Below are 27,384 nucleotides of genomic sequence, written 5' to 3'. Positions count from 1 at the left end.
TTGACAGCCCGGAAAGGACATATGGTTTAGATTTTTAGACAACACTCCATGTAAAAAGCCTTTCCTTTTATAGAGGCATATTTTTAGAGTCTCCTAAGCTAAACTCTGGGTGGAATTTAATCCATACAGCCCTCGGTTCAATCAAGAGCCAAAACACAACTTTGTGTCAGTGTAATACATTGTTAACTGATACGTCAGAAAATCAATTAATTACTTTTAAGAAGCAAGTAAAGGTAGCCCTACGATGCTGCCATGTGAATTATTAAAGAATACAATGTAAAGGGTCCCCATGCCCACCCCAGACTGAAACCTTGTGGCATAGGGTGGTGCAAAGTATGCATTCTGCCCTGTCTCAACTGAAATTAGTGTGAGGTTGAAGGGGCAAAAAAGTAAAGAGAAAATGACGAGGCTTAAGACGTGTGGTGTCTGGCTGACGCAGAAGGCTGCAGATGCCGCCAACCACTGTTCCCAAAGCTGACACTCCTGGCCTGGGGTTTCCATTTTGTCTCTACACCATCTCTGCAGGAGATCCACTCCCATCTGCACCTCTCCATTCTTTTGTGGGTGAACAGCCCCACATCAGAACCCAACAGGTTTCTTCCTTTCCTGAGCCCTGTTCATCCCAGAGAAAAGTCTACGCAAAGCCACTGCTCCCTCCTTCTCCTGCCATTATTTCTCCTTCTCCTTCTCCTTCTTCTTTTTGAGATGGAGTATCCCTCTGTTGCCCGGGCTAAAGTGGAGTAGCATGATCTTGGCTCACTGCAACCTCCGTCTCCCGGGTTCAAGCAATTCTTCCTGCCTCAGCCTCCCAAGTAGCTGGGATTACAGGTGCCCGCCACCACCCCCAGCTAATTTTTTGTATTTTTAGTAGAGACGGGGTTTCACCATGTTGGCCAGGCTGGTTTTAAACTCCTGACCTCAAGTGATCTGCCTGCCTCAGCCTCCCAAAGTGCTGGGATTACAGGTGTGAGCCATCACGCCTGGCCTCTCCTGCCATTTCTATGCCTGCTTCTAGATTAAACTAGACCAGGTGAAGGCCCCCCACCGCCACCCCAAGTGAAAGGCCAAGGGCTTCTCCCCACACCCTGGTTTGCATCAGTTTGGAATGTTGAGCTCAGATCCAATCACTACTCATCTGTTCATATCCTATCTGTCATCACACATGTCCTATATATCTGGAAACAATTACATGACTGATCCGGAGTTTCAGGTATGCATCAGATGTGTGCTTTCCAAATGCCTGCATCTCAAAGACTAGGAAGGCAATGAGAACAGTCTTCTGAGGGTGTAAAAAGAGGGACCCAGGCTGGGGCAATGGGACTGAGGGGACTATATAGATGAGTCTTCCTTGCTGTGTTTCTGTAGTTTTGACTTGGCCAGAAATGTTTTCCATCTGAATGAGAAAAACCATATATTTGCATAACCAAAACATCGGTGCAATATATTAAGCAGAGGCCTCCTCGACCTACTGGCCAGTTGCGGTTGCCACTATGCCAGAAACTCAGAAGTGGTTGCTTAGGTTGTTGACCGCAGCAACCTCTAAAGCCCTCAGGGCACCCAAGAGTATCACAAAACAGAGAGGACGGGTGATGGAGATTTCCCAGGCTTCTAGCCTTACTGCCACCCAGTGATAGAAGAGTAAGTAGCAAAGGAAAATTTTTTTTCACCACTCAATGCCTGGCAGTTATCATCTCCTTGCTCTGAGATCTAGGATGCCTCAGGGTACCTAGGCTGGAGGAGGTGGCAGCTACAGTTCATTGTCATCGATTGATTCATTCATTCTTAAGAAGTGTCTGTTGACTATCTACTCAGTTCCAAGCACTTTTCTTGATGCTGGACAGTGAACAGGACAAAACTTCTCCTTCACTCCATCCACTCCCTCTGTCGCTTGGAGGATGGACAACAAATACATAAACACAGAAATCAAATAAGACAAATGCAATGGTGAAAAGAAACCCGTGCACGTGACATGACAGTTGTGATGGTTCAGGGGTAGGGAGCGGGGTTACTTTACCCATTACTTTAGTAGATGACAGTTGAGCAGCCATGGGGAAAACTGGGGGAGGTTAGAGACGGGAAAGTGGTCCAGGCAGAAGGAAAGCCCATGAGAAGGTCCTGAGGCAGAAAAAGCTTGGCACATCTGTGGGACAGACAGAGGCTATGGCAGAGCAAGCCGAGGGAGACAGGTGCTCCCAGGTCTAGGTGATGGGCTGGGCTGGTTTCCTCCAGGGCCTGGAATTCTGAGTGCCTTGGAAAGCCGTCAAGGAGTTTGGGTGGAGGAGAGACACAATCTAATGTGTATCACTCTCTGGCTGCTTTACTGGAGTGGGGCAAGAGCAGAGCTAGAAGGATGGCCGGGGGTTCACTGCAGTGTGGGGAGGAGACATTCGCTGCCCAGGAGGGTTGGCTGCAGAGGCTGTTCCTCTTTTCTCCCAGCTACAAACTCCAGCCCTGAGCAGACTGCAGAGGGTTCCTCTATCTGAGTATGGGTTCAAATGCAACTGTCAGGCACCTTGGTGGATCTCCCATTCCTCTGTCCTCATGTATGTAAGATCTCCCTCCCAGGGTTGCTGTCGATGAGATGTCTGGTAATAGACGCAGGTGGCAGCTGTTGTTAATATCACCTTTATTCCTTACCTGATCCCCATAATTGTATTGTCGACATTGATTTTCATCAACCTTTATTCAGCAAATATTTGTTAAGCACCTACTCTTCTTCTCCTGCGTCCTGTACCACCACTAGAAGCAGCTGTATGATGCAAATCAGGAAGGGACCCCTTCCCACCTAATGGGATAGCTCATCCTGCCCCCAGTGAACTCCAAAAAATGCTTTCTGTGCCCTCTTTGCAGGCCTTTTACTGAAATATTATGCGATATTTAAATAAAACATCAGCATGAGCTAATTGGAAGGCTGAGGAGGGAGGATCACCTTGAAGCCAGAAGTTCACGTCCAGCCGGGGCAAATAAGGAGACCTCATCTCTAAAAATGTTTAAAAATTAGTGGGGTGTGGTGGTGTGTGCCTGAAGTCCTAGCTACTTGGGAGGCTGAGGTGGGAGGAGCCCTTGAACTCAGGAGCTGGAGCCTGCGGTGAGCCACTGCATTCCAGCCTGGGCAACAGAGCAAGACCTTGTTTCAGAAAAAAAGAACAACAATAACATAACGACAAAAAACACAAAACACCAGCACTGGCATTCAGGGTCCTGACCGGAAGCATGTGATTCAGGAGCAAGCCCACCCTGGACGTGGTCCTGGCCTGGGTGAGGATTGAGGCTGGCATCCACTCACAGGGCAGCACCTGGAACCTGTCTAGCATCTGAAGAGGGCTTCATCTGGCACAGAACAATTGCAGCGTTTCACTGGGGAAGAGCGAGGCTTCCTCTCTCACCCTCATGTCCAGGGCTGGTGACAGAGAGGACAAAGGGCAACCGACAGTGGCTTTTGCCTCTGCATTTAGCTTTCATTATACAGTTCTTGACTTCAGAAAGACAGTTCATTTATTCTTAGTTCCCAGAAGCCAAAATGAATTCTGCACCAGAAAAAAAAAAAAAAGTTCTGAAAATTATCTTCATTGCTGAAGATTCTATCAGGAAATTACCAAAAGGAGAAAAATAGTACCTGGGAGAGTCCTGAGTGCTCCAGCCAGTGAGAAGAAGGTGGAGAAAGCAAAAGAAGTGGGAGCCCTTCGCTGGCTTCCCAGAGACTGGGAGCCACATGGATGTGGTTTCCCTGCAACAGAAGGCTAAGGGTAAGCTGCAAAGTCTGAGAACCCACTGGGAAGACAGCACTGAACTAGGAATATGGCGAGTGTTCCAGCTGGTTTGTAGAAGCTGACTTCAGAGCCAATTTATGCAAATCTTGATTTGTTTAAAACTACATTCATCACTGGCTTGTTTCAGTGGCCAGGCTGGCCTGTGGAAGTTCCTCACGCTGCAAAACACTGGGGGCAGCCCAGGCACAGCTTGGTAGGTAATAGTTGAAGAAGAAGGAGGAGGAGGAAGAGGCGGAAGGAAGCAAGGAGGGAGGAGGTAAAGAAGAAGAAAGGAAAGAAAGAGGAATTGGAGGAGCAGGAGGAGGAGGAGGAGACAACAGAGATAATGGTGTGAGCAGAGGAAATTTGATGAAAGGACCCAGAACCCTAAAGATTAAGTTTTAATCTTGCTAAAATGTATCATCTTGGCTATACTTTGCAACAATGAAACAAGCTCATCTCTCATGGAGGATGGCCCTCTGTAGCCAGAGACCCAGGGGACCTGCCTAAAGCAAGTCTTTCAGACTCAGCTGAAGAGGTCACTCTGGAGAAGTGCAGGTTATCAAACAGACCACCATCTTTTTTTTTTTTTTTTTTAAAGGAACAGTGACCTGGTCTGTATAAGAAAGTGATACTCTGTGTTTGTAGCCACATGTGAGCTGCACTGAGAAATTGCCTCTGTGCCCAGAGAAGGAAGGAGTACCACCTTCTTCATCTATCCCATCCTATATTTTCACTGTTGCAGAGGAGGGTTTGATGTGAGACATGCAAAAAATGACAAGGGAGGGACAAAGTAATAAACCTATCTGATGTGCTCCAAGTGGATTCTCTCTGTTTTCCACATTTAAAAGATATAAGTGATGTGAGCAAGCATTAATTCCTCAAGCAAGGTTTGATACTCAGTTCCAGAGATCACCATATCAAAGGCAAGCAAAATAAGAGTCTTAGGGTCGGGTGTACTATCAGGAGCATGGGCACTGCACACGGGAGTGAGCACAGAGTGGTCCTGGTGTACTGTCAGGAGCATGGGCACTGCACACAGGAGTGAGCACAGAGTGGTCCTGGTGTACTGTCAGGAGCATGGGCACTGCACACGGGAGTGAGCACAGAGTGGTCCTGGTGTACTGTGAGGAGCATGGGCACTGCACACGGGAGTGAGCACAGAGTGGTCCTGGTGTACTGTGAGGAGCATGGGCACTGCACACGGGAGTGAGCACAGAGTGGTCCTGGTGTACTGTCAGGAGCATGGGGAGCCACACGGATCAGACCCCAAAATTAGCCCTACCTGCAATGCGGCCTTTAGTACAATCCTAGACAAGCTGAACCTTAAGATTCAGGTTTAATTTGTGCAAAACTAAAAGGCATAAATTATTGGTATAGGATAATCTATTGCATTATCTTCTAAAGGTAACGAGATTGTACATCTTACCCCTAGCACACACATACTTACACAAACACACACACACCAGCCCCAAGAAAATATATTATAGAAGAAAGGTCAATGGCTCTGTTCCTCTTTCTTTAGAATTATAAGATAAGCCTGTTACATATCCTGAATCATTGGTCCCATTCTATGTACATGCAAAAGAAGTTCAAAGGCTGACTTTGACAAAGGGTGTTTGGAGAAGGATGATAAAATATGTCTGATAAAACAAACACAAAAGACTTTAGCAATAAAGACCTACAAATTGGGAAAGCAGGACTTGGGCAGCAGGGTGTGAAACTGTGTTATCTACAGCTTCAGCACAAAAAGATAGTGGCTTGGAGCAGAAGTCTTTATCTGGCCTTCACAAGAATGGAGATTGCACCTCCCCCGACCCCCCTGTCCACAAAACCCAGGAAACACCTTGCAGAGTTGATGCAATATTTGCTATCCCAGCCCTTGGTGACAGTTAAAATAGTGTTACAACATAAAATTGAGCAACGACCTTGCTGTATCATCCAAGACTATGTTTTACACTACTTTTTTTCCCTGAGGACATTTTGCACATTTTTTAGTTCTTCCCTTACTTTCAGTTCAGATCATTAATGGGAAGAAACATTGTCTCTTCTTCCTTTCCAATACAATTTAAAAATACCTTCCTGATTGACACTTCAGGAAGAAGATTAATAATATTTACCCTTTTGCATCTCATTGCATTATTTCTTGAGAATTTCAAAGAATTCTCTGTATCTCTTCTTGGAGATGTATCATTACTCTGTTCGAATGACTTTTCTGGGGCTGGAGTTTAATTTATGTGATTGCAATCAGGAAACCACTTTGAAAGGGAAGAAATCCATTTAGCTTTGCATGAGTTGTAAATTTTCTGTAAATAAAATTTCACAAGACCCTCCCTTTTTTAAAGAAGTAGCAAAACGGCTGTTGGAGGAGTGGCAGGGCATGGGGGTGGACCACAGATTCACAGGTCAGGGGGTCCCAGATCAGCCACTGTTTCAGGAGCTTAGAAGAGCCACTCACTTTTCAGAGCCTCCTTTTCTCTGTGTAAACTAAATGGATTGGACAAAATGTTTGCTAAGAATATTTTCACCTGTAAACAAAAGGACCCAATGTTTGCTAAGACTCTTTTCACCTCTGAACAAAATGACCCAATGCTATTCCACAGAAGGATGGATGGCCTTCAAAACAGCTTCACTCTGTTTTATTTCATAATAATCCTTCACCTCTGATGACTGCGTTTAGCTTGACAAGGCACTTCGGCAGTTATGATTTAATTTGGTTTTCTTGATAACTTTTAAATGGCATGATTTTAGACTTGGCAAAGGTGGAAGCGGAGGCACAGAAAGGTCAGGAGAACTTCAGAGAGTCACAGGGAGCCAAACACCAAGTCAAGGAGCAAATTGAGTACTAAGAAAACAAGACATTTTAGGCTAGAGGCTTGCAAACTTTTTGAATAACAAGAAACAGTAAGAAGTAAATAGTATGCCAGGGCTCAGGGGAGATACATCAATCAAAAAAAGAGCTTCAGGAAGCAGTATTCACCCTTACTACTGATGAAGCACTCTATTTTTCAGTTATTCTGTTCTATTTCTTCTTCTTACCTTGCTTTTGTTATTATTATTATTAACTACCAATCTATGAGTCACAACCTATGGTTTAGAAGTCACTGTTTAGAAACTTTTCACATGGCAGCATACTTCTTTTTGCTAAATTAGAAGTCTAGATCTCCTTCTCCGTGCCCCTTACCTGTGGGCAAATGCTAAGTGGGATTCTCCTGTTTAGGGTTTCTTGCTGTCAAGAGCCCCAAAGACTGTACACCAGGAAAGTGCTGTCCTTAGAGTCAAGGTTTTCACTGAAGGGGGCACATGACCCTCCTGGCTGACTTTGAATACATGATCAAGTCCTCATAAATAATGAATACTAATGACAATATCAAAACACCTATTTCCATTGTACATTCACTAAAGTCAGAGGGAGAATTGGGGCTGCTCCCACAAAAGGGCATGTGACTCTCTAAATAAAGATCTTTAATGCATTTTATATTTAAACCATAAGGCCATGGGCTCAAACCCAAACTGAGATGGGCTCTGTTTCTTAAGTACTATTCTGGAAAGGCATTGAAATATTTATCCATCTATCTGGGTTCTGTGTTTCTAAAGCAGTTCCTTTCCTTGTACTACACTCCAGAGTGGGCCTGTTTGCAAATCCCTTTTAACTGGAGAGTGGCTGTCCTTCAGAAGCAAAAGGAGTCCTTTAGGAAAGTCATTGTCTATGAAACGTATTCAATGAGGACTATAAAGAACAGCCTTTTTTAATTTAAATGCATGTAATTCAAAGATTGTCTACTCTGTGCACTGACTGGGTCAAATTCTCACTTTCACTGCTCCATCTCTATGTGGCCTTGGGCAAGTTGTCTAACCTCTTTAAGCCTTAGGGGATAATTGTTCCTAAATTAATAGTATTAGCAAAAGGATTAAATGAGATAATGCACAGAAAGCCCTTGCCCCAATGTCTGAAGCTCAGAATAGCTCAGTAAATGTTAAGGACCTCTACTATTTGTCCACTAAAATTTGCTCAGTTCTTATAACCCTATTAGCATAAATAAGGCTTTTGCTTTTGAGGAATCCATTCCACAGCTTTCTCTGTCCTCATGGACTAGCAACATTTAATGGATTCCTAGTGACGAACCAACCCAGTTTCTTAAACCTCCAAACCTGTCAAAACCCAGCATAACCCAAATCTAATCCATTCGTAGGCTGCTGTTCTGCTATCCAGTCTCTTCCTGGTATGATAAACTGTTTTCTTGACCAACAAAGCCAATAGTATATACACTTATATATTAGTTTAAAAAAATAGAAAAGTACCACATTTACTTTTGAAAATCCAAAACTTTGTCTCAAAGGGGAATTCAGGTTATTTTCAGAAATACTGAATCTCCTTTCCTTTTGTTCATAGCAAAATAAACAGAGCACCAGGAGAGAGGACTCTTGTTTTATAGGTTGCTATAGAGGAGTTATGTGAGGTATACACTGAGGTATACATACTCAGGGCTTCAACATTTAAAATTTTTAAGGATCAGTAAAGAGAGGATGCTTTTTTCTAGAGAAGTTTTTATTTTTAGGTTCCGTAGGGGGAAAAGCTACGTGATAAGTTTCAGATGATCCAGCATTTTCTAGATATTTATCCCACACTTAATTTTTTTAGATCCAGATATTTCAAGCTTAGTAAAAACCAAGGAAGTATTAACTTTCGTTGTATCCATTCTCTATAATTGAAGAACCAATGTGCTTTTATGCTTCCGTATAACTTCCTACTTTGTATCCAAATTTCCTAATTTTACTCATAAGCATTCTAGAACACTTTAAAGATGACAAGTTAACAGAATAACATTCTGGCTAAAGAAGTTTTTCTCTTGCTCTTTACCTTAAGGCAGTATCACGTCTTCACTAAAGGAATGTCTTTTGGGGAGAGTGTGATTAATTAAATCTGTGTTTACCATGATCAGAAAAGAGCATCATACACAACGGTGAAAATAAAGCTTACATATAACATTATTTCCTTCTCATTCCCAGTAACAGAGGGGTTAACCTGAAGTCTTAATCCATTTCCACTCTAATTGGGAAAGGTGGGGGATGGGGAAATCATTTAGGTAGCAAAATGAAAATTGCTAGCCTGGATATGCCTGAGGCAAAAAGAAAAGAAATGAATTCTCTTGTGAGCGTGATTAGTGAGGGGGAAGAAATATCTACATCTTGCACTTCATTTCATGTTGTCGTTCAATTTGCCAGTGTTAAATAATGACCTCCAGGGCAGTGGGTGAATTGGGAGAAGGGGGCGTGCAGGTCTCCTAGAGTGAGTTCACTGTGCACGGTGTCTGGGCACTGTGTGTCCATCATTCAGCTCAATCAGGACCCGACTCAATTGGACAGCTCAGCTCCCAGGTGTAGAGGTTTGCAGACTAAAAGTGGAGCCCCCACTGGCGTATTTGGTAAAGTTTTCTTCTTTCCTCCTTAGAAGTCCATTTCACTATTTGGTGTCTTTGGTTAAAGAGAGGGCTAAACAAAATGATTTCTATTTTAGAAACTTTACTATTTCTGCATTAAGGAAAAAGACTTGATCTAGAATATTTTTCTCTAAAACGTGAGATGCTTCCTAAACCGAGAAGTTGACAATTACAGAACTTCCTAAAACAGAATACTTTTGAAAAAATCTTAGAGCCCACATTTATATAAATATTTGCTGCAGGCCCCCCTTGAGAACTTACCTAAAAGTGCTGTATCAACCAATAATACATTTTAAATTCTCCTCAAAATGGGTATCTTCACATGCATTTGAATTGTTAAGATAACTAGAAAAGAAAAAAATGGGAGTGTGCTATGTAGTTACTCAAGATTAGTGCACTAATTGGTCAGTGGTTCAACTAGAAATGACCTATAATTTATTTTTTGGCTCATTTGTGGTACTATTTTGGTGTTCATCTGTTTCTTTGCTCTGGCTGTTTTCAAAACAACCTACTCTGCAAAAATATGTGATAACACTTTTCAAGTGTTGTTTGTATGTTTCTAATAATTTTTGGATGATCTCTGAATATAGCTTTCATTGCACATGTAAATATAAATTAAAAATTAGCTATCAAGTCATATCTATTTTCAGATGTTTTAGTTTAATTTTATTAAAAACATCTTTCCACTCTTTCTCTCTACCTTTCAAAAAGATAACTACAGAAATAGCACCATTTTTTAATTAAAAAATTCTAGCAAAATTTACCTTTTTAGAATATAGGTTTAAATGGTAGTATTTTTCTAAGCAAGTCCAAAACAATCATATAAAAAAAGTTTAAATCTCACTTAACTATTGTTTGAGAGGTAGACAATGATGTTTTATGAGAAGGCTCCACAAAAAATGTTTACTATTCCATTTCAATGTATTATCCATAAAAATGGTATCATTTATTGAATATCAATTGTATAATATTAATAATGTAACCTGAAAATATGTAACCATTACAATACAGATCTTAGCAGTTTCATGAAATTTAGAAAATGTAATTATGTAGTCAGAGAATAGGATTATTACTTCTATTGTTGCTTTTTCCAGCTATTTTTTATTTCAGACTACAACATGAAATTTTAAAGTTTTTGTAGACTATGGCAATTTCATGACCCCACAAGAAAGCAGGATAGTGATAGTCTTAGCCAACTGTTTCTTATAAAAGTCTGTTTTCCAAATTTGAAGATAACAGGATTAATATGAAAGTATTTGCCATCTTATCCGAGTGCCTATAGAATACTCTAAGGCTGATATTTGGCAATTTATTATTTAATTGACAAATGTAGATATCTCAGCACTTTCCTCACGATGAAGACCTTGTAAGTAAGACTAAGATCAAGGTCTTACTCTGGATTCTTGAGTAGACTTTCTATGTCCCAAAACAAATAGGTGATTCGGCATCCAAAATGTTGCTAAAGCTTCTATATTCCCTTTCTAAGGAATTCTGCTATGTTTATGGGAAATTTCTCTATAGTCTATATGGGATCATAAATAGGAAAAATTTTATTTTAGTAAAAAAGTCACAAATTTGAGGTAGTAACAGTTGTAATAATAATAATGAACTTTATCTGTTTATTGCATAGGAATTAAACTATGTTGTACGTCCATAGTATTTTTTGAACTATTATTTTGTAATATCATACATAGTGAAACTTCACTAATTTTATGGGCATGGAGTAAACAGAAGTAATGAAAGAGCTGAATTTTAATATTTTTAATGATTATAATAATAAATTATTTTGGATAACACTGAGTAACTGTGTGTCTATTCTCAATCACCACGTAAATTATAGAATATGATAGCGATGTATCTCTGATTTTCTAGAAGATGCAGAATCTCAGAGTTATTTTTCTGTGTATACTTGTTTTAAATCATATCTTCTTGAATCTGCTTTTTAAAACAGGCAATACTTATGTGAAATTAGAGAAACCCTGTATGAAATGGGAAAGTCCTTAAAATGTCCTATCTCTAGTTGATTCTGGGTCCTCTTTTTCCTTCAGCCCCTTCCTACTCGAAACCCAAGTTCACTCTAGCCATATGCTGACATGGGTAAGAACCAGACCCGGGCCGATTTCCCACAATTCCAAGTGGCATTTGCATAAATGTTCCTGGAGCTGGAAAGCCCACCTTGTCCAAGCCTCTTGTTTTGTGGATGAGGACGCTGAGGCTGGGGCAAGGTAAGTAAGTAACTTGCTCACATGGCTAGTAACAAACTTCCTACAGGTTCCTCTACCTTATGAGATAGTGAGTACTCCTGCACTCAAATATATTGGGGTTCATGTTAATTGCGTGAATGAATCCAGTCATCAATAACTCTAAATCTTAAATTTTGAATTTGGAATCTGAGTGAATGATTACCTAGCTATTATTTGAAGATAATGTGTGTGTGTGTGAATCTCATATATACCTTTATATAGAATATATATGTATTTATGTCTTTATAATATATATTAATGTCTTTACTCCAAGTATCCAAGAATTAGTTGTCCATGTAGAAATTTGCTGTGTCAGCCAGCTTTGGGGAATTTCCTTTGCCTGTCCTGTACCCACCATTGTCCACATTTAAGGTCTAACATAGACCTACCTACTGCTCTACCAGCTCACTAAGGGTCATCTTATCAAGCTGGTCTGCAGTTAATCCCCTACCCTCCTCCCTTCAAGAACCAATTAAAATGACTCCGTTATTTTTGAACACAAAAGTTGCATAAGGAAAAAATACTTTCTATTTCATAATTCTCCTAGTGAAAGAGTAAATTATAAACACAAAGAATCCAAATAAATGATTCTGTTTGGGAAGGAGCATTTGCTGTGGGATAGCATGTGGGACATAAGGAACAGGACCCCTGCTTTTAATTCACACATTCATTCATTTCTTTTTTACTCAACTTAGAAAAATCATGTCACATTTCTAATTCATTGTGGTGGAAATAGCTTTAAATATATTAACTAAAATGCCTCAAATAAAGCAGATTACAAAAGAAAGCAGACTCCAGAAGTATTAGCAACTTTATAGACTCTGCATCTATCATCCACCAGGAAATCTTATTGGTGTGACATTCGCCAATTAAGGAACTGAAAGCCATGGACAAGTCCCTAAATTCCCCTCCCTGGAGCGCAATTTTCAGATGCTCCACTTGGATACTTTCCCACAATGCTTAGCTGAAGGATATCACTCAAAGAGAAGACTGGTTTCATGTGGAGAGTGACTTCTCAGTGTATCTCTTAAAACATAATCTCTGTCTGTAGCTGACGGAACCAAAGAGAATGTAGAGAAGGGCCCACACCAAAGAGAATGTGGAGAAGGGCCCACACCCTTTCAGGGTCCACACATTGGCCCCTTAACCTCTGTCTTCAACCCATAGGACTAACAGATAGAAACTGGTATTTTTATTATTATTATTATTATTATTTATTTTTGCGACGGATCTGGCTCTGTCCCCCAGGTTGGAGTGCAGTGGTGCCATCTCAGCTCACTGCAACCTCCGCCTTCCGAGTTCAAGCGATTCTCCTGCCTTAGCCTCTCGAGTAGCTGGGACTACAGGCATGCGCCGCCACCACACCCAGCTACTTTTTTTATTTTCAGTAGAGACGGGGTTTCACCATGTTGGCCGGGCTGGTCTCGAACTCTTGACCTCATGATCCGCCCGCTTCTGCCTCCCAAAGTGCTGGGATTACAGGCGTGAGCCACCGTGACCAGCCAGAAACTGGTATCTTTGGCCAAAAGAGACACTTGGACCTTCAGGGGTTCCCAGCAGCCCCTTAAGAACCAACACAGGAAAGTAGGGGCAGTGGTTTCTGTTGTGAACCTCTCCCCACATTCCCGCTCCTTGGTTATTTCTTCTGATGAGGATGGATTCCATAGCTTAGACCATTAGACCAGTAGCTCCCTCACTGAACTGATCTATTACTGTGTTTTATCTGGTAGATTGCTAGCAAACTGAAACACTGATGGTTTTTTGAAAAATTTATATGCTATATTTCAAAATAAACCTGTTTATAGGAATTCCTATTTGAGAGTGAGTATCGTTTAACCAATTGGAAATTCTATTTTAAAATCATGGCCTATTAAAAATAGAACCTCCAATTTCTGATCCATAATGCTTATATTTAAAAATACATCAGGTGTGTTTCATAGGGAACTGGTTTTGCTGGAAAAGAAAGGGACAGGAGATGCTTTTGTAATATTGTTTCCGAGCTCAAGGAAACCAAAGCACTGTTTTATAGGCTGAGGCATGCATGACTGGTGAATGTTAAGTGGAAATGAACAATGCGTGAGATTAACTTGTGGCCATCCATGGCTGTAAAGATGCATTAGTGGTGTTGTCAGTGGTTAGTAGGCCTTTGCAACTCAGTTATTGCTGCTGAGTATGTGTGTTCTTCCACCTTTGAGTCAATTAAGTCATGCTGTGATAAAAATTCTGAACTTTGCTTCAGGACAGCTCAGAGGGAAAACATGAGTCAAGGAAGATGCACTATTTAGTGGTCCTCACTAACAGCAGTTTAAAAACAGCTCACTCAAGCACTAGCAGACTAGTAGCAAAATTGCTATCCAGGGCGAATTGTGTTTTGAGTGGTTCCTGTAGAACTGTACTGTCCAATATGGTAGCCACTAGCCACAAATGAGTATTGACCACTTGCAATATGGCTAAACCAAATTGAGATGCGCTATAAATGTAAAATACACACAGACTTTTGAAGACATAGTACAGAAACAAAAGAAAAATGTAAAATAGCTCATTAATAATTTTCATATTGATTACATGTTCAAATGACAATGTTTTCAACAGATTGGGTTAAATAAAACATATTAAAATTTACTTTGCCCATTACTTTTTTTAATGTGGCTACTAGAAAATCTTAAATTATGTATATGACTCTTATTATATTTCTATTGGATGCGCTGCTCTAGAATAAGAAAGAATGTCCACATAGTTCTTGTTTGTTTTTTGTAGAGATGGGGTCTTGCTATGTTGCCCAAGCTGGTCTCAAACTCCTGTGCTCAAGCAATCATCCAGCCTTGGCCTTCCAAAGCACTGGAGTTAGAAGCTCGAGCCTCTGAACTCAGCCTGTCCTAATGGTTTAAAGGCAACTTGTCAGAATGTAATAAGGAAATTTGACTGGTAATATAATGTTTTGACCACGTTGCAAGCTGCTGGCTACAACTGGGCACTCTGCAGGCAAACTGCACGGACTTAGAATGGGTGGGCCGATTACTAAATCTTAAGTGTCCTCATTTGTAAAGTGAAGGGAGTAATGATGGACCACTCTCTGCTCAAGAATTAAATGGGATAATGTATGTAAAGCAGCTCCTTGTGAGGCCTGATAGAAGATGTACTGGTGACTTCTATTACCATACTTGTCTTGGTCAGCTCAGGCTGCTGTAACAAAATACCACAGACTGGGTGGGTTAAACAGCAGACATGTATTTCCTCACAGCTCTGGAGGTTGGGAAGTCTGAGATCAGGGTACCAGCATGATTGGGTTCGGTGGAGGGAGGGAGGGAGAGAGAGGGAAAGAGAGAGAGAGAGAGAGATCAATCTGGTCTTTTCTTACAAGAGCATTAATCCCATCATGAGGACCCCAGCCTCACAACCTCATCTTAATCTAATCACCTCCGACATATCCTACTCATAGCAGCACATAGAGGATTAGGGCTTCAACATGAATTTTGGAGGGATACAAACATTCAGGCCATAACAACAGCTTAAAAAGTCCAATCGCCACTGGGCGTGGTAGCTCACACCTGTAATCTCAACACTTTATGAGGCCGAGGTGGGCAGATCACTTGAGGTCAGAAGTTCGAGACCAGCTTGGACAACATGATGAAACCCCATCTTTACAAAAAATACAAAAAGTACCTGGGCATGGTGGCACGTGCCAGTAGTCCCAACTACTCAGGAAGCTGAGGCAGGAGAATCACTTGAACCCAGGAGGTAGAGGTTGCAGTGAGTGGAGAATCACGCCACTGCACTCCAGCCTGGGTGACAGAGTGAGACTCTGTCTTAAAAAAAAATAAAAAGTTCTATCTGAGATACTGGATCCTCTAACTCTGAGTGCAGACCTTGAACCAGCGGCAGTGGCAACACTGGGAGCTTATGGGAAACCAAGAATCTCAGGCTTCTTCCCAGACCTGCTGAGGCAGAATCTGTAGTTAACCAGATTTGCAGGGGCTCAGGTACGCATTCACTTTCTGCAGTGCTGCCCAGGGAATTTAAAGGTGAGTAAAACACAGCCTCGCTGGCAAGGTGTTCACAATCCACTGGTGTGTTTGTGTGGGAATGAGACTGAATCCAGAGAGATGAAGACAATTATCTGGTGGGCTGTTAGGAGGCTCAATAAAAAACACCCCTGCTCTCCAGTGATCCACAATCAACAGTGAGATGACAAATGAGTCAAGCAGATGGAGATAAAAATACCATCTTTGTCACTGATAGAACTTCTGGAGAGCATGGCTTAGGTATGTGGCTTCCTGCCACTGAGCTCCAGAAATAGGGAGACTCACTCACCAATACCCAAGCAGTGTCTCCCCAAAAGAATAAGGAGAGGGAAAGAGCATGCCCAGGGTACTTGTTTTCTTATTGCTGTCAAACGAGCAAATTGCCAAGCTTAGCAGCTTAAACAAATTTAGCCCACAGTTCTGCAGGTCAGAAATCTGGTGGTGCTGTACTAGATTCTCTGCTCAGAGCTTCATAAGGCCAAAAATCCAGGGGTTGGCTAACCTGAGCCCTTACCTGAAGGCTTTAGGGAGAAATTCACCTCCAAGCTCATGCAGGTGGTTGGCAGAATGCAATTCCATGGGCTGTAGCATGGTGGCCCTCATTTCCTTGCTGGCTGTCAATCAGGGGTCACCCTCAGCATCTAGAGACTGCCCTCTAGTTCTTGCAAGTGCCTGCTCTGTCTTCCAGCTACAATGCTGACTTCACTTCTGCCCCAGCCTGAGAAAACACCGTGTTTGTAATGGTCTCCTGTGATTAGATTAGGGCTACCAGGAAAATCTCTCTGTTGCATGAGTCAAAGCCAACTGATTAGTAACCTTAATTACATATGCAAAAAAAATCTCTTTTTTTCCATGTAACATAACCAGAGCATGACAGCTCATCATATTCCCAGCCCCAGGGATTAGGGTGGAAAGTTTGAGGGGTTCATTTTATGCTTCTGCCTTCTACAACCGGTTTCTGCTTCCAACGCTACTAACTAGGTAATTCAATCTTTTATGGTGGAGGAGGAATGAGGGTGTAAAAAGAGGTCAAGAGTTTTACACTAAGGAATGTTGTTCCACATAAAAACCTGAAGCCAGGGAATGGGTAGTTCCACCACTTCCCCTCACCCGCCCCACCACCCAATATATTTAAATAGCTATAACCCCAAATACATTATAATTCAGGTCACACAAGAGATGTGGAAACGATGATGAAGCATGTGATTGGTCTTTGAGAGGCAATTTCACCTGAGGCAGAAGGATCTGCCCCCCTCCAAGATGAGGACAGGAAGGGTGGCTCTTAATCCTGCAGAACTGTGCTAAAGACCTTGCATTGAATTCCAGATGCCCAGGAGAACACAGTCAGCAGAACTATGGTGCAGGAGACTAATCTGGAAGTACTGTATACAATTAGCAGGAACCCCCTTTTTCGGAGATCTTTGTAAGAAATCTGCAGAGAGGTAATGAGAACTTGAACCAGAATGATGTCAACAGGAATTGAAAGGTGGGGGCCGAATTGTTATCAACCAAAGAAATGAAAAAGAGATCTTGGCAACAGACTGGATGAGGGCAAAGATCAATCCATGGATCCAAGTCTGGAAACTGGGAGAATGATGGTCATGTGGGGAAAACAAGAGGAAGACCTGGGTTGAAGTGGAAACTGATGAATTTTATTTTCAGTAAAATACACGTGGCAAACACTAATTTTCTCAGGTTGCTTCCATCTTTCACACATGCACACATATACATACACAAATACCTCTCAACATTGGTCTTTCCGTCCTCCTGCTACCTCACCAGTTTCCCTCCCTCCTCCAACAAGTTTCATTCTCTCCTTCCCTACATCCCATTCGCTTTCTACTCTCTGCCCATTTCTGCTGCTGCCACTCAACTGAAGCTCCTTTGGCAAAGGTTACATGGCACTCTCTGTAGACAAATTCAGTGGAATATTTTCATATTTTCAGTCCTTGTTTTCACGGCCCCTTTGTGGCCTTTGGGACATGGTTTTCCTCCAAAGCTGACATTTTCCTTTATTCTTTCCTTTTCTTTTTTTTTTGTTTTTTATAAGATAGAGTCTCATCCTGTCTCCTACCCTGGAGTGCAATGGTGCAATCCTGGCTCACTGCAACCTCTGCCTCCTGGGTTCTAGTGATTCTCCTGCCTCAGCCTCCCAAATAGCTGGGATTACAGGTGTCCACCGCCATGTCTGACTAATTTTTGTATTTTTAGTAGAGACAGGGTTTTACCATGTTGGTCAGGCTGGTCTCGAACACCTGACCTTAGGTGATCCACCTGCCTTGGCCTCCCAAAGTGCTGGGATTACAGGCGTGAGCCACCAAGCCTGGCTGCATTTTCCTTTACTCTTATTACTTATTTTCTCCTCTTTCTTTTCCTAGCTCCATCTCCTTGGTTGCTCCCTCTTCTGCTCACCCTGGAATGTTGATAATCCCAGAACCTGTGAATGGTCTCTTCTCCTGGAAATAGTCTCTGAAACTACCATACAGTTTGATTGTACCCTAGATACAATCTGAAACTACGATAGGTATTCTAAGGATGTTCAGCTTATTATTTCTACATGAAACCTCTCCCCAGAATTCCTGTTTTCCCCACCAGCACCTCCTATTCTGTTCTGGGCATCCAAAGCTCAGAGAGACATCACCATGTCTCTCTCTAAACCCACTGTTTCTGGTCTTTTCTACTACTATTAAAGGACAGATGCTGGGGAGACTCCTCCCCTTCCCTCACCTCAATCCTCTCTTCTATCTCCATTGCTTCTACCTTAATCCAGATCCTCATGACCCCTTGTCTGACAACTGCAGTAGCTCTCCACTCCTCATCTCTACCCCCTCCAACTCACCGAGCTGTTGTTGACAGACTTATTTTTCTAATATATATATTAATTTTGTTATTTCCCAGTTTGGCTTTGACAGATCAATTTTCCCGCATGTTGAAGTTCACATTTCCTCAGGTTGCATGTGCTTCCAATGACCTGTGTCCATGTATTTGTGAACTGCTGCACTCCCTCCCCCACTCCCCATCCTGGTCTCAAACCTATGCCCCAACTGTACTGGAACTGACACACTGATGTGTTTCATAAACTCACGCCCTTACTCATGATGCTTATTCAGCCCAGAGCACCATCTCCCCACCCCACCGTCACCTCCCTAAACCCCTCCTCTAGCTCTTTGAACCACCTAAAAATCTACCCAACCTCCAAAAGTCAAGTCAAAAATAACCTCTGCTAGGAAGGAAGTCTTTCCTGAGCCCACCAGGGGCTGCTGGCCCCTCTTCCTCTTATATTCCCTCCCACCAGTTCCTGGGACCCTGGCCATGTGTCCACCAACAGCCATGACACTTCTTTACTCTCATCTGTTTGGTGTTTGTCATCAGTGAGCCTAGCACCTTGCCTGGGACAGAGGAAGCGTTCAAGGAATGCTGAAGGCAGGTGAATCAAATACCTTGTATCTAGGAAAGTCCTAAAGATGCCCTTTTGAACTAGTGGAGGTGGGAAAAGACTAAAACACCATTTTATATTATTATCAGTGTAAAAGCTTCTCAGCCAAATGGACCTTGGCTTTCTCCTCAAACTCTGTGGATGACAGAAATGACATTAAAATCTGACTCCTAACAATATGAGGTTTGCATGTGAAGAATTTCCAAGATATTTTCTGATCTAGACCCTGAGACAGGGGAGGATAAAAGTGAAAGATGAGATCAATTTTTTAGAACTCTACCAAGGATAGCCACAAAAATAAATCATCATTATCAAAAAGGAACATAGTTTACCATGCATGTGGACCTATATGTAGGGGGTGTGTGTGTGTGTGTGTGTGTGTGTGTGTGTGTGTGTGTGTGTGTGTGTGTGTGTAGGTCAAGAGTGATGTGAATTTGGGCAAGTTTCCTGAACTCTCCAAGGGTGAGGTTTCTTATCTGTAAAATAGGGGTAGCAATGATGTTCTTGTGAGGATTAAATCAGGCAAAGTATATAAAAGCACTTCACCCATTGCCTGGCATATAATTACATTCAATGGGGGATGTAGGGAAGAGAGAGCGAGCGAGCATGGGAGCTAGCACACTGGAGGATGAGCTACCAGATTCATTGTTCACTGTCTTAAACACACACAACCTCCCCTCTCTTGCAGTTTGGGTTCTGGCATCTTTAACAGTTTCACGGGCAAATCACTTCAAACCTCCACAGGTGCTACTTCACCTGGGCAGCAGTTTCTCACCCCCTACCCCTTCCCCCTCCCCAATTTAACCACACTTGCTGTGTTCTCTAGGCTGCTGATACACAACAAACTAAGAAAGTTTTTAATAGTTACCAGTCACAGTTTTCAAAATCCACTCATTTTTGCCCTTGTTTTTGGGTTTAAAAAATCCTGGCTTTTTCCTCAGAATTGCTGAACTATTAGGTGTGTAGATGAACTTGTTTTTTCTTGCTCTCCTACTCCAATTTCTTAGACTCAGACATGGAAAAGCTACTCTGGGTCTCAAGAGATAATTTCCAGGGTGTGTGGTTCCGCTGGTGTGCTGTGTGGTCAGTCTTACCGTTGTGGATTCCACACCCCCACCCCACTGCCCCAACACCTATTAAAGCTGAGCTGATGTAACTTCACGATACGTTTGTTATTTCTTACCTTATCATTCACAATTAGTGCAAATGATTATTTCTCTGCCTTGCTCTTTAAAAAGAGAAGTCTTCACGGAGTCATTTTATCTACTTGGGAACCACAATCTCGGTTTTTTGTTTTTTTTTTTTGGATGCTCCTTTGAGACTATACATATTTAATTCCTTTAATATTTCATCATAGAGCAGTCCTTCAGAACCTCTTATTTTAGTTGTTCCTTTTACTTTGGCAAAAATATAAGAACAAAGAAGCTGCAAATCTTGTTTTCCTGCCTATTTAAACAGCATCTAGAAATCTGAAATAATTGTCTTCTTATTTTAAATGTTGTTTTTTTTTTAACAGCATACTAAATATTGTGGCATGGAGTTGAAAGCTTTAGGTCTGCAGCATTTGAAATGCTCAAATCCTGTCTTTGAAGAACAGTATTTCCTCTTTGTGACTCAGTGCTGTTATCAATATACAAGGCTGATAGAGTAATTTCAAATTCACAACATTATATGTAGATATTCAAAGAAAAGAAAAAGAGCTTCATGTGACTTTGCTTAATGGGTTTACCTATAGTTGTAAATGTATACAGTAAGTGATCCATATTTGGGAATTATCATGTAACAATTATTTCTAATAATAATTGATATAATCTATTAGAACTTGCGAGAGGTTTCAATGTAAATAATTTGCCTGCCTAGCAGAGAGAAGGGAAGGAGAGTAAGCAGGGGAAAATGTTTCTAAAATGTCCTGTCATTGGAAGTAAATGATCATAAATGTTTTTGCATTAAGTTAGGGTTTGGTTTTAATTTTACCTTGAATTCTAATGTTCCTACACCTTCCAAATATATTTTAAATCTTCATTAAAGAAATCACATTTTAATCACAGAGCTTAAAAGAGGTGATTCTACGACAGATATTCAATATTAGCTAGCGAAGGAGAACATTGGTTGAAGGTACCTAAAACCACGTGCATAAGGAAGAGTTTATTTCTTATTTGGTGATTTACTATTTCAAGTCATTTTTGTGTCAAAGCTATAAAAATCTCCCGTGCTAAAAAGTGTGAGAAGAAATGAGCTAGCAAAAAAAAAAAAAAAAAAAAAAAGGTCGGGGGAAAGTTAATTTTTAAACTTGCATTACTTTTATTTTCCTACTTTCTGTTATTTCAGAATGCATACTTGGAATGAATCCTTCTAGAGACGTCCACGGTATGTTAAATTCCAAGTTATATTTTTAAATAAAATACACACCTTCATATATGTGTATATGATTTTATATCTATGTATCTCTATGTATAACTTGAGATATAATTTAACCAAATAATTAAGGCTGTTTGCTGATTGCACTATACTTAAAAGCAGTTCTCCATATTGTAAATGTTATACCATATAAAATATTTCAATGAAAGCTTAAATGATACCCTCAGTTCTACAGCGTTTACCATAGGTGCATTCTGCTGCTATTAAATGCCTCTATACAACTCTCTAAAAACAAAACAGAGCTTGGCTTCCCACACAGCCCAGCTTATTACCTGTGTTATAGCAGTGGTAATGCAAGATTTTTATGAGAGTCAAATGTTTACTAAGCATTCGTAAGTTTTAAAAAGATTAATTTTAAAATGTCCTCAGCTTGCTACTTGTGAGGTACACAATGGGTTTATGAAGTGAAAGTGAAATAATCACACATTAACCATAGTATCCCACAGAAACATTCAGATACAGGAAGGATGTAATGGAAGAACTAAGGGCTCTCCTACCCCCTCTCATAGTAATTAGATTTGAAAAGTGAAGTAATCTCAAAGCCACTTCAGAAGAAAAAACTGTTCAATTAAATTCCAGTGTTCAAAACTGGATAGTGTGTATGGCAGGTGATTTGTACATACATGTTACTCTTCATCAAAATTGTTTTCCATCCCTGTGACATCAATACAAACTGCAGCTATTTGGTTCCAAACCATAGCAAGATACATTCTATTTTTTAAAATGTAAATGGTCATTTAAAATAGAAATAATTCTTTCAGACGTATTGCATTTTTACAAATGTGATTTTGGAAATATATTGCTCGCAAAGGGTAATTTTAAGAGAATTGTTGAGATTCTGATCCCATCTTTATGCATATTTTGGGGAGGCGTTTGAAAGAGCAAAAATGTAAAAGATTTAGTTATCTTCTGAGACCACCTATAGTTCTTTACCTAAAGTTGTAGAAGAAAAACGTCAATGCACTGTTACTGTTTTCCAATGAAATTATTTTTCTTCCAACTAACCAAGTAGTACTTTTTAAATCCACTGCGAAAATTTACATTTCATTCCTGTTGTGAGCCTTTCTCAATTCTCCTCCCTCCCTCCCTCTCCCCGCAACAAACTTTGGAAAAATCTGTCACGTAGCATCCGCCCAACGTATGGCTTCGTTGTATTTTTTTAAAATTTTGCATTATGACAAAAGTAAATTCTAGCATTACTCCAGGGAAACACTGGGAATGAACCTGGTAATGTTTCCTTTCCTTTCTCCCTTAGGCAAAGGAAGGGGAATTCTGTATTGTCGCTAAAATGAGCGCTCTTGGTGGAAAGAAATTCCTCACTTCGTACACGCTGTGGCTGTCCTTGAAAGTGCAGGCTCCGTAAAATGCCCGGCCGACTAAGGGGTTCCCTGTCCCCGGAGCCCCTGCCTCTTTCCATTCATTTTAGATCCTTAGTAAGGAAGGGCAGAGGTTGGTCTGTTTCTTGTTTTCAAGAGCGAACCGCGCTGCGCAGTTAACAGCCTGCGCCGCTCCCGGGAAACCCAAATGTCCCGCGATCCCATCGAGTCAAGGAGCAAAAGCTGTGATTGCTATCAGCTTTTTGTCGGGCTTCAAACTCGGGATTTATCGGTAGAAACTCCTAGCTGAGCAGCTCCCACGACGCTGCCTCTGAAGGCTAAACTCGGTGCATGCAAGGCTGGGACCAACTTTCCTTACTCGATAAGGGAACTTGACTCCCTCCTGGGAGACCGCAGCCCGAGTCCAACTCGCAGCCCTCCTCGCGGGGTTTAGGGTTTTACGCAAGCGGCCCGAGACCCAGAGGAGCCTCCCTGGACCTTTCCGAGGGGCAAATCACCCGAGTCTGCTATTTCCCCTGGAGTCAAAGCCTACTTTTGGAGCCGCCACACCCTCGTGCTCCCTCCCGCATCTCGAGGGTCCCGGGGGGATGCACTTGGGGATGGCCTCAGGAGCCCTGGGTGGGATCTCGGGGAAATGCATTGGAGACCAGGCGAAAAGGTTTCCCTTGCCCAGAACCTGCCTCTAGAGCGGGCCGCGTCCGAACCCACAGGCAAAGGCGCTGCGGCCCCTGCGGGCGGGCGGGCGCGCGCGCGCGATGCACTCTGCTCAGGGACAGAGTTAGAAAGTGGACGTTTGGGCGGGTGGGGGGGAATTACAACTGGAATTAGGCTTAAAAAAAATCACTTTAAAATAAAAACGTAGTAAGTTTTCTTTCCGAGACTCCAGGTTCCTTAAAACAAAACTGAATTCGGGTGCTGGCAGTGCCCAGGGGGAGCGGAGGCCGGAGGAGGTTGAGGCCGCGGGCCGCCCGCCTTAGCCCCGGAAGCCCGGGCTCCTGAAGCACAGACAGCCAAAAGCGAGCCGAGTCAGGCCCCAGGAACAGGGGCTTCGGGAAGAGACCCCGACCGGGCCGCACAGCGGGGAGTCCCGGTCCGAGGGTCCCCACCCGGCCGGCTGCGACTCTATATTGGAACCTCGGAAACGCGCCGTGGCCGTTCCAGCTCAAGTGGGCTCTGGGGCGGCTGCCTGTCTTTTCTCCTCGAACTCTAGTTCTTCCCGGGCGACCCGAAGGCCACGAGGCGGGCCGCACAGCCCCGCGCCGTCGGGGACGTTCCGGGAGCTCCGGGAGCTGCGCGCGGCGTCCAGGGAGGGCGGCTGCTGCCCCCTGGCGTCCGCCAGAGCCCCCGGCGCGTCCCGACAGCTCCGCGCAGTCCGGGCCCGCCCGGGAAAGGCCTCCACGCCAGCCAACCCCGGCCCCCTCCTGCGTCCGGGCCCGCGGCAACGCCCGGGGACAGTCCCTGCGCGGCAGCGGCCACAGCACCCTAGCCCTGGGGGAGGGAGAAGCGGGCGTGAGGGGCCCCGTGAGGTCGGCGAGGGACCCCCGCGCGGGGGAGCTTAATTGAGGGGCTCCGCGGGGACCACAAATCAGCCCGCGGTGGAGCGGGGCCGGGATCCGGGGACTGGGTTGCAGCCCCGGGGTGGATGAGAGGCCCCGGGAGGTGCAGGGCCCGGCAGGGAGGACGTGGAGGGACTCGTGGGGACGGGAGCAGCCTCCGCTGGGAGGGAGCCCCGCCGGGTGGGGTCGGAGTTGGCCGCGCACGTCGGGCCGGGGGCGGGGCCCTCCGAGCTCCGCGAAAATGCCCGCAGCACCGAGGGGACCGGCGCAGGGGGAAGCGGCCGCCCGCACGCGAAGCCGTGGTGGGTTCCGCACCTGGGGCCGCTCGAGCGCGCGGGGGCGGGGAGAGGAGCGGGGGCCGCTTCCGGGGAGCCGGAGGGAAGACGCGGGGCCCGGGCAGGCTGTCCGGCCGCTGCGGGGGCCGGCGCTACGAGGCCCGGGAGCAAGCCGCGCGGCTGCTTTCAACTTTCCTTGCAGCCGCGCGTTCTTGGGGTCTTTCCTGACTAGGAAACTCCTCGCGGGCCGCTGGCGCACGCAGCAAGTGAGACGCGCGGAGGGATCGAGCCGCGGCCCAGGCGCAGCGGTAAAAAACACCCATTACAGAAACCGACCCGAGGGAAGACGCTGAGAGCAAACGGCACGCGCGGACGCCGTCCGGCTTCATGCAGGGAATCAGCGCCGCTTCGCCGCAGCTGCCAGCCGGACGGTGCAGGAGCGCGGAGTGGCTCCCCCGGGCCCCGCGGCCGAATCGCACCCCCGCCCTGGAAGCGGAGGCCTGGCCCTGGGCGGCCGCGCAGGATCTGGGGCCATCCGCGGGCTGCAGCCCCGGTTCGGGAGCCTCGTGGCGGCCGCGGGGCCGGGCCTCTCCGGGCGCGGCGCGCCGGCCGGGTTCTCCTCGGGCCGGCGGGGCCTGCTTTCTTTTCCCAGGTCTCCGGACCATGGCCACTCGCGGAGCCGCACAAGCCTGCGTGTGGCTGCGAAAAAGGGTCCGCACGCGGGCGGGGCCCCGGGCCAGCATGCAGGCGTGGATGCGGGGGCGCGGGGGTGGCCTCCGACTCCCCGCCCGGGCTGCGTACAGTAGCGCGCGGCGTGGCGGCGGGGGCGCGCGGGCCAATTCCAGGAGCCGGCGGCGGCGAGCCGCGCCCTGGCTGATACCGGAAAGGCCTGTGATTGGCCGCCGGCCGCCCCTATGCAAACGAGCTGAGGGAATGGAATTCCTCCGGCCTGGCTTACAGTAAAAGCACGTTCATTTCCAGGCACTCTCATTCATAGAGCCAGCGGGCGCGGGCGGGACGGGCGCCCCGCCGCCGGACCCAGCCAGGGCACCACGCTGCCCGGCCCTGCGCCGCCAGGCACTTCTTCCCGGGGCTCCTAGGGACGCCAGAAGGAAGTCAACCTCTGCTGCTTCTCCTTGGCCTGCGTTGGACCTTCCTTTTTTTTGTTGTTTTTTGTTTTTCCCCTTTCTTCCTTTAGAATTAACTGGCTTCTTGGCTGGATGTTTTCAACTTCTTTCCTGGCTGCGAACTTTTCCCCGATTGTTTTCCTTTTACAACAGCGGGAGAAAGTGCGCTGTGGTCCGAGGCGAGCCGTGAAGTTGCGTGTGCGTGGCAGGGTGTGCGTGCGTGTGTAACCCGAGCCTCCCGATCTGTTTCGATCTGCGCCGCGGAGCCCTCCCTCAAGGCCCGCTCCACCTGCTGCGGTTACGCGGCGCTCGTGGGTGTTCGTGCCTCGGAGCAGCTAACCGGCGGGTGCTGGGCGACGGTGGAGGAGTATCGTCTCGCTGCTGCCCGAGTCGGGGCTGAGTCACCCAGCTGATGTAGACAGCGGCTGCCTTCCGAAGAGTGCGTGTTTGCGTGTGTGTGACTCTGCGGTTGCTCAACTCCCAGCAAACCACAGGACCAGCCACAAACTTAACCAACATCCCCAAACCCGAGTTCACAGATGTGGGAGAGCTGTAGTACCCTGAGTGTCATCGACTGGGCCTTCTTATTATTGTTATTTTAAGATTAGCTGAAGATCTTTGAAACGCTGAATTTTCTGCACTGAGCCTTTTGACAGAATTCATTGAGAGAACAGAGAACATGACAAGTACTTCTAGCTCAGCACTGCTCCAACTACTGAAGCTGATTTTCAAGGCTACTTAAAAAAATCTGCAGCGTACATTAATGGATTTCTGTTGTGTTTAAATTCTCCACAGATTGTATTGTAAATATTTTATGAAGTAGAGCATATGTATATATTTATATATACGTGCACATACATTAGTAGCACGACCTTTGGAAGTCGCAGCTCTTGCTTTTCGGGACTGAAGCCAGTTTTGCATGATAAAAGTGGCCTTGTTATGGGAGATAATTGTGCTCTGTTGGGACTTTAGACAAAACTCACCTGCAAAAAACTGACAGGCATTAACTACTGGAACTTCCAAATAATGTGTTTGCTGGTCGTTTTACTCTTCGCATAAATATTTTAGGAAGTGTATGAGAATTTTGCCTTCAGGAACTTTTGTAACAGCCAAAGACAGAACTTAACCTCTGCAAGCAAGGTTCGAAGAAGATAGTCTCCACTTTTTAATGCACTAAGCAATCGGTTGCTAGGAGCCCATCCTGGGTCGGAGGCCGATCCGCAGAACCAGAACGTTTTCCCCTCCTGGACTGTTAGTAACTTAGTCTCCCTCCTCCCCTAACCACCCCCGCCCCCCCCCCCCGCCCCCGCAGTAATAAAGGCCCCTGAACGTGTATGTTGGTCTCCCGGGAGCTGCTTGCTGAAGATCCGCGCCCCTGTCGCCGTCTGGTAGGAGCTGTTTGCAGGGTCCTAACTCAATCGGCTTGTTGTGATGCGTATCCCCGTAGATGCCAGCACGAGCCGCCGCTTCACGCCGCCTTCCACCGCGCTGAGCCCAGGCAAGATGAGCGAGGCGTTGCCGCTGGGCGCCCCGGACGCCGGTGCTGCCCTGGCCGGCAAGCTGAGGAGCGGCGACCGCAGCATGGTGGAGGTGCTGGCCGACCACCCGGGCGAGCTGGTGCGCACCGACAGCCCCAACTTCCTCTGCTCCGTGTTGCCTACGCACTGGCGCTGCAACAAGACCCTGCCCATCGCTTTCAAGGTACTGGCCCGGAGAGGGTGGTGGGAGGACAGGCGGAGGCCGGCGAGGCCGGGGGAGATCCGCGAGGGCAGCGGCCGGG

The 27,384-nt window shown here is 44.9% G+C and overlaps 1 protein-coding gene across 8 annotated transcripts in view; it reads left to right on the top strand.

Annotated features, from left to right (window-relative positions):
- RUNX1 (RUNX family transcription factor 1) overlaps positions 1-27,384 on the top strand; it is a 260,858-nt gene that overhangs the window by 134,516 nt on the left and 98,958 nt on the right. For 3 of the 8 annotated variants that reach the window (XM_054468825.2, XM_063659700.1, XM_063659696.1), the window contains exons 3-4: positions 21,220-21,258; positions 27,052-27,305. In XM_054468825.2, coding sequence (XP_054324800.1) covers positions 21,220-21,258; positions 27,052-27,305 — 293 coding nt within the window. Of the gene's footprint in view, positions 1-21,219; positions 21,259-24,160; positions 24,505-25,312; positions 27,306-27,384 lie in introns of those variants that run through there. The other 5 variants (XM_063659698.1, XM_063659701.1, XM_063659699.1 and 2 more) reach the window with 3 other exon arrangements.

The sequence above is a fragment of the Pongo pygmaeus genome, chromosome 22, assembly GCF_028885625.2.
Source record: "Pongo pygmaeus isolate AG05252 chromosome 22, NHGRI_mPonPyg2-v2.0_pri, whole genome shotgun sequence".
Lineage (NCBI taxonomy): Eukaryota > Metazoa > Chordata > Mammalia > Primates > Hominidae > Pongo > Pongo pygmaeus.
This window is presented reverse-complemented; position numbering and strand designations above follow the sequence as displayed.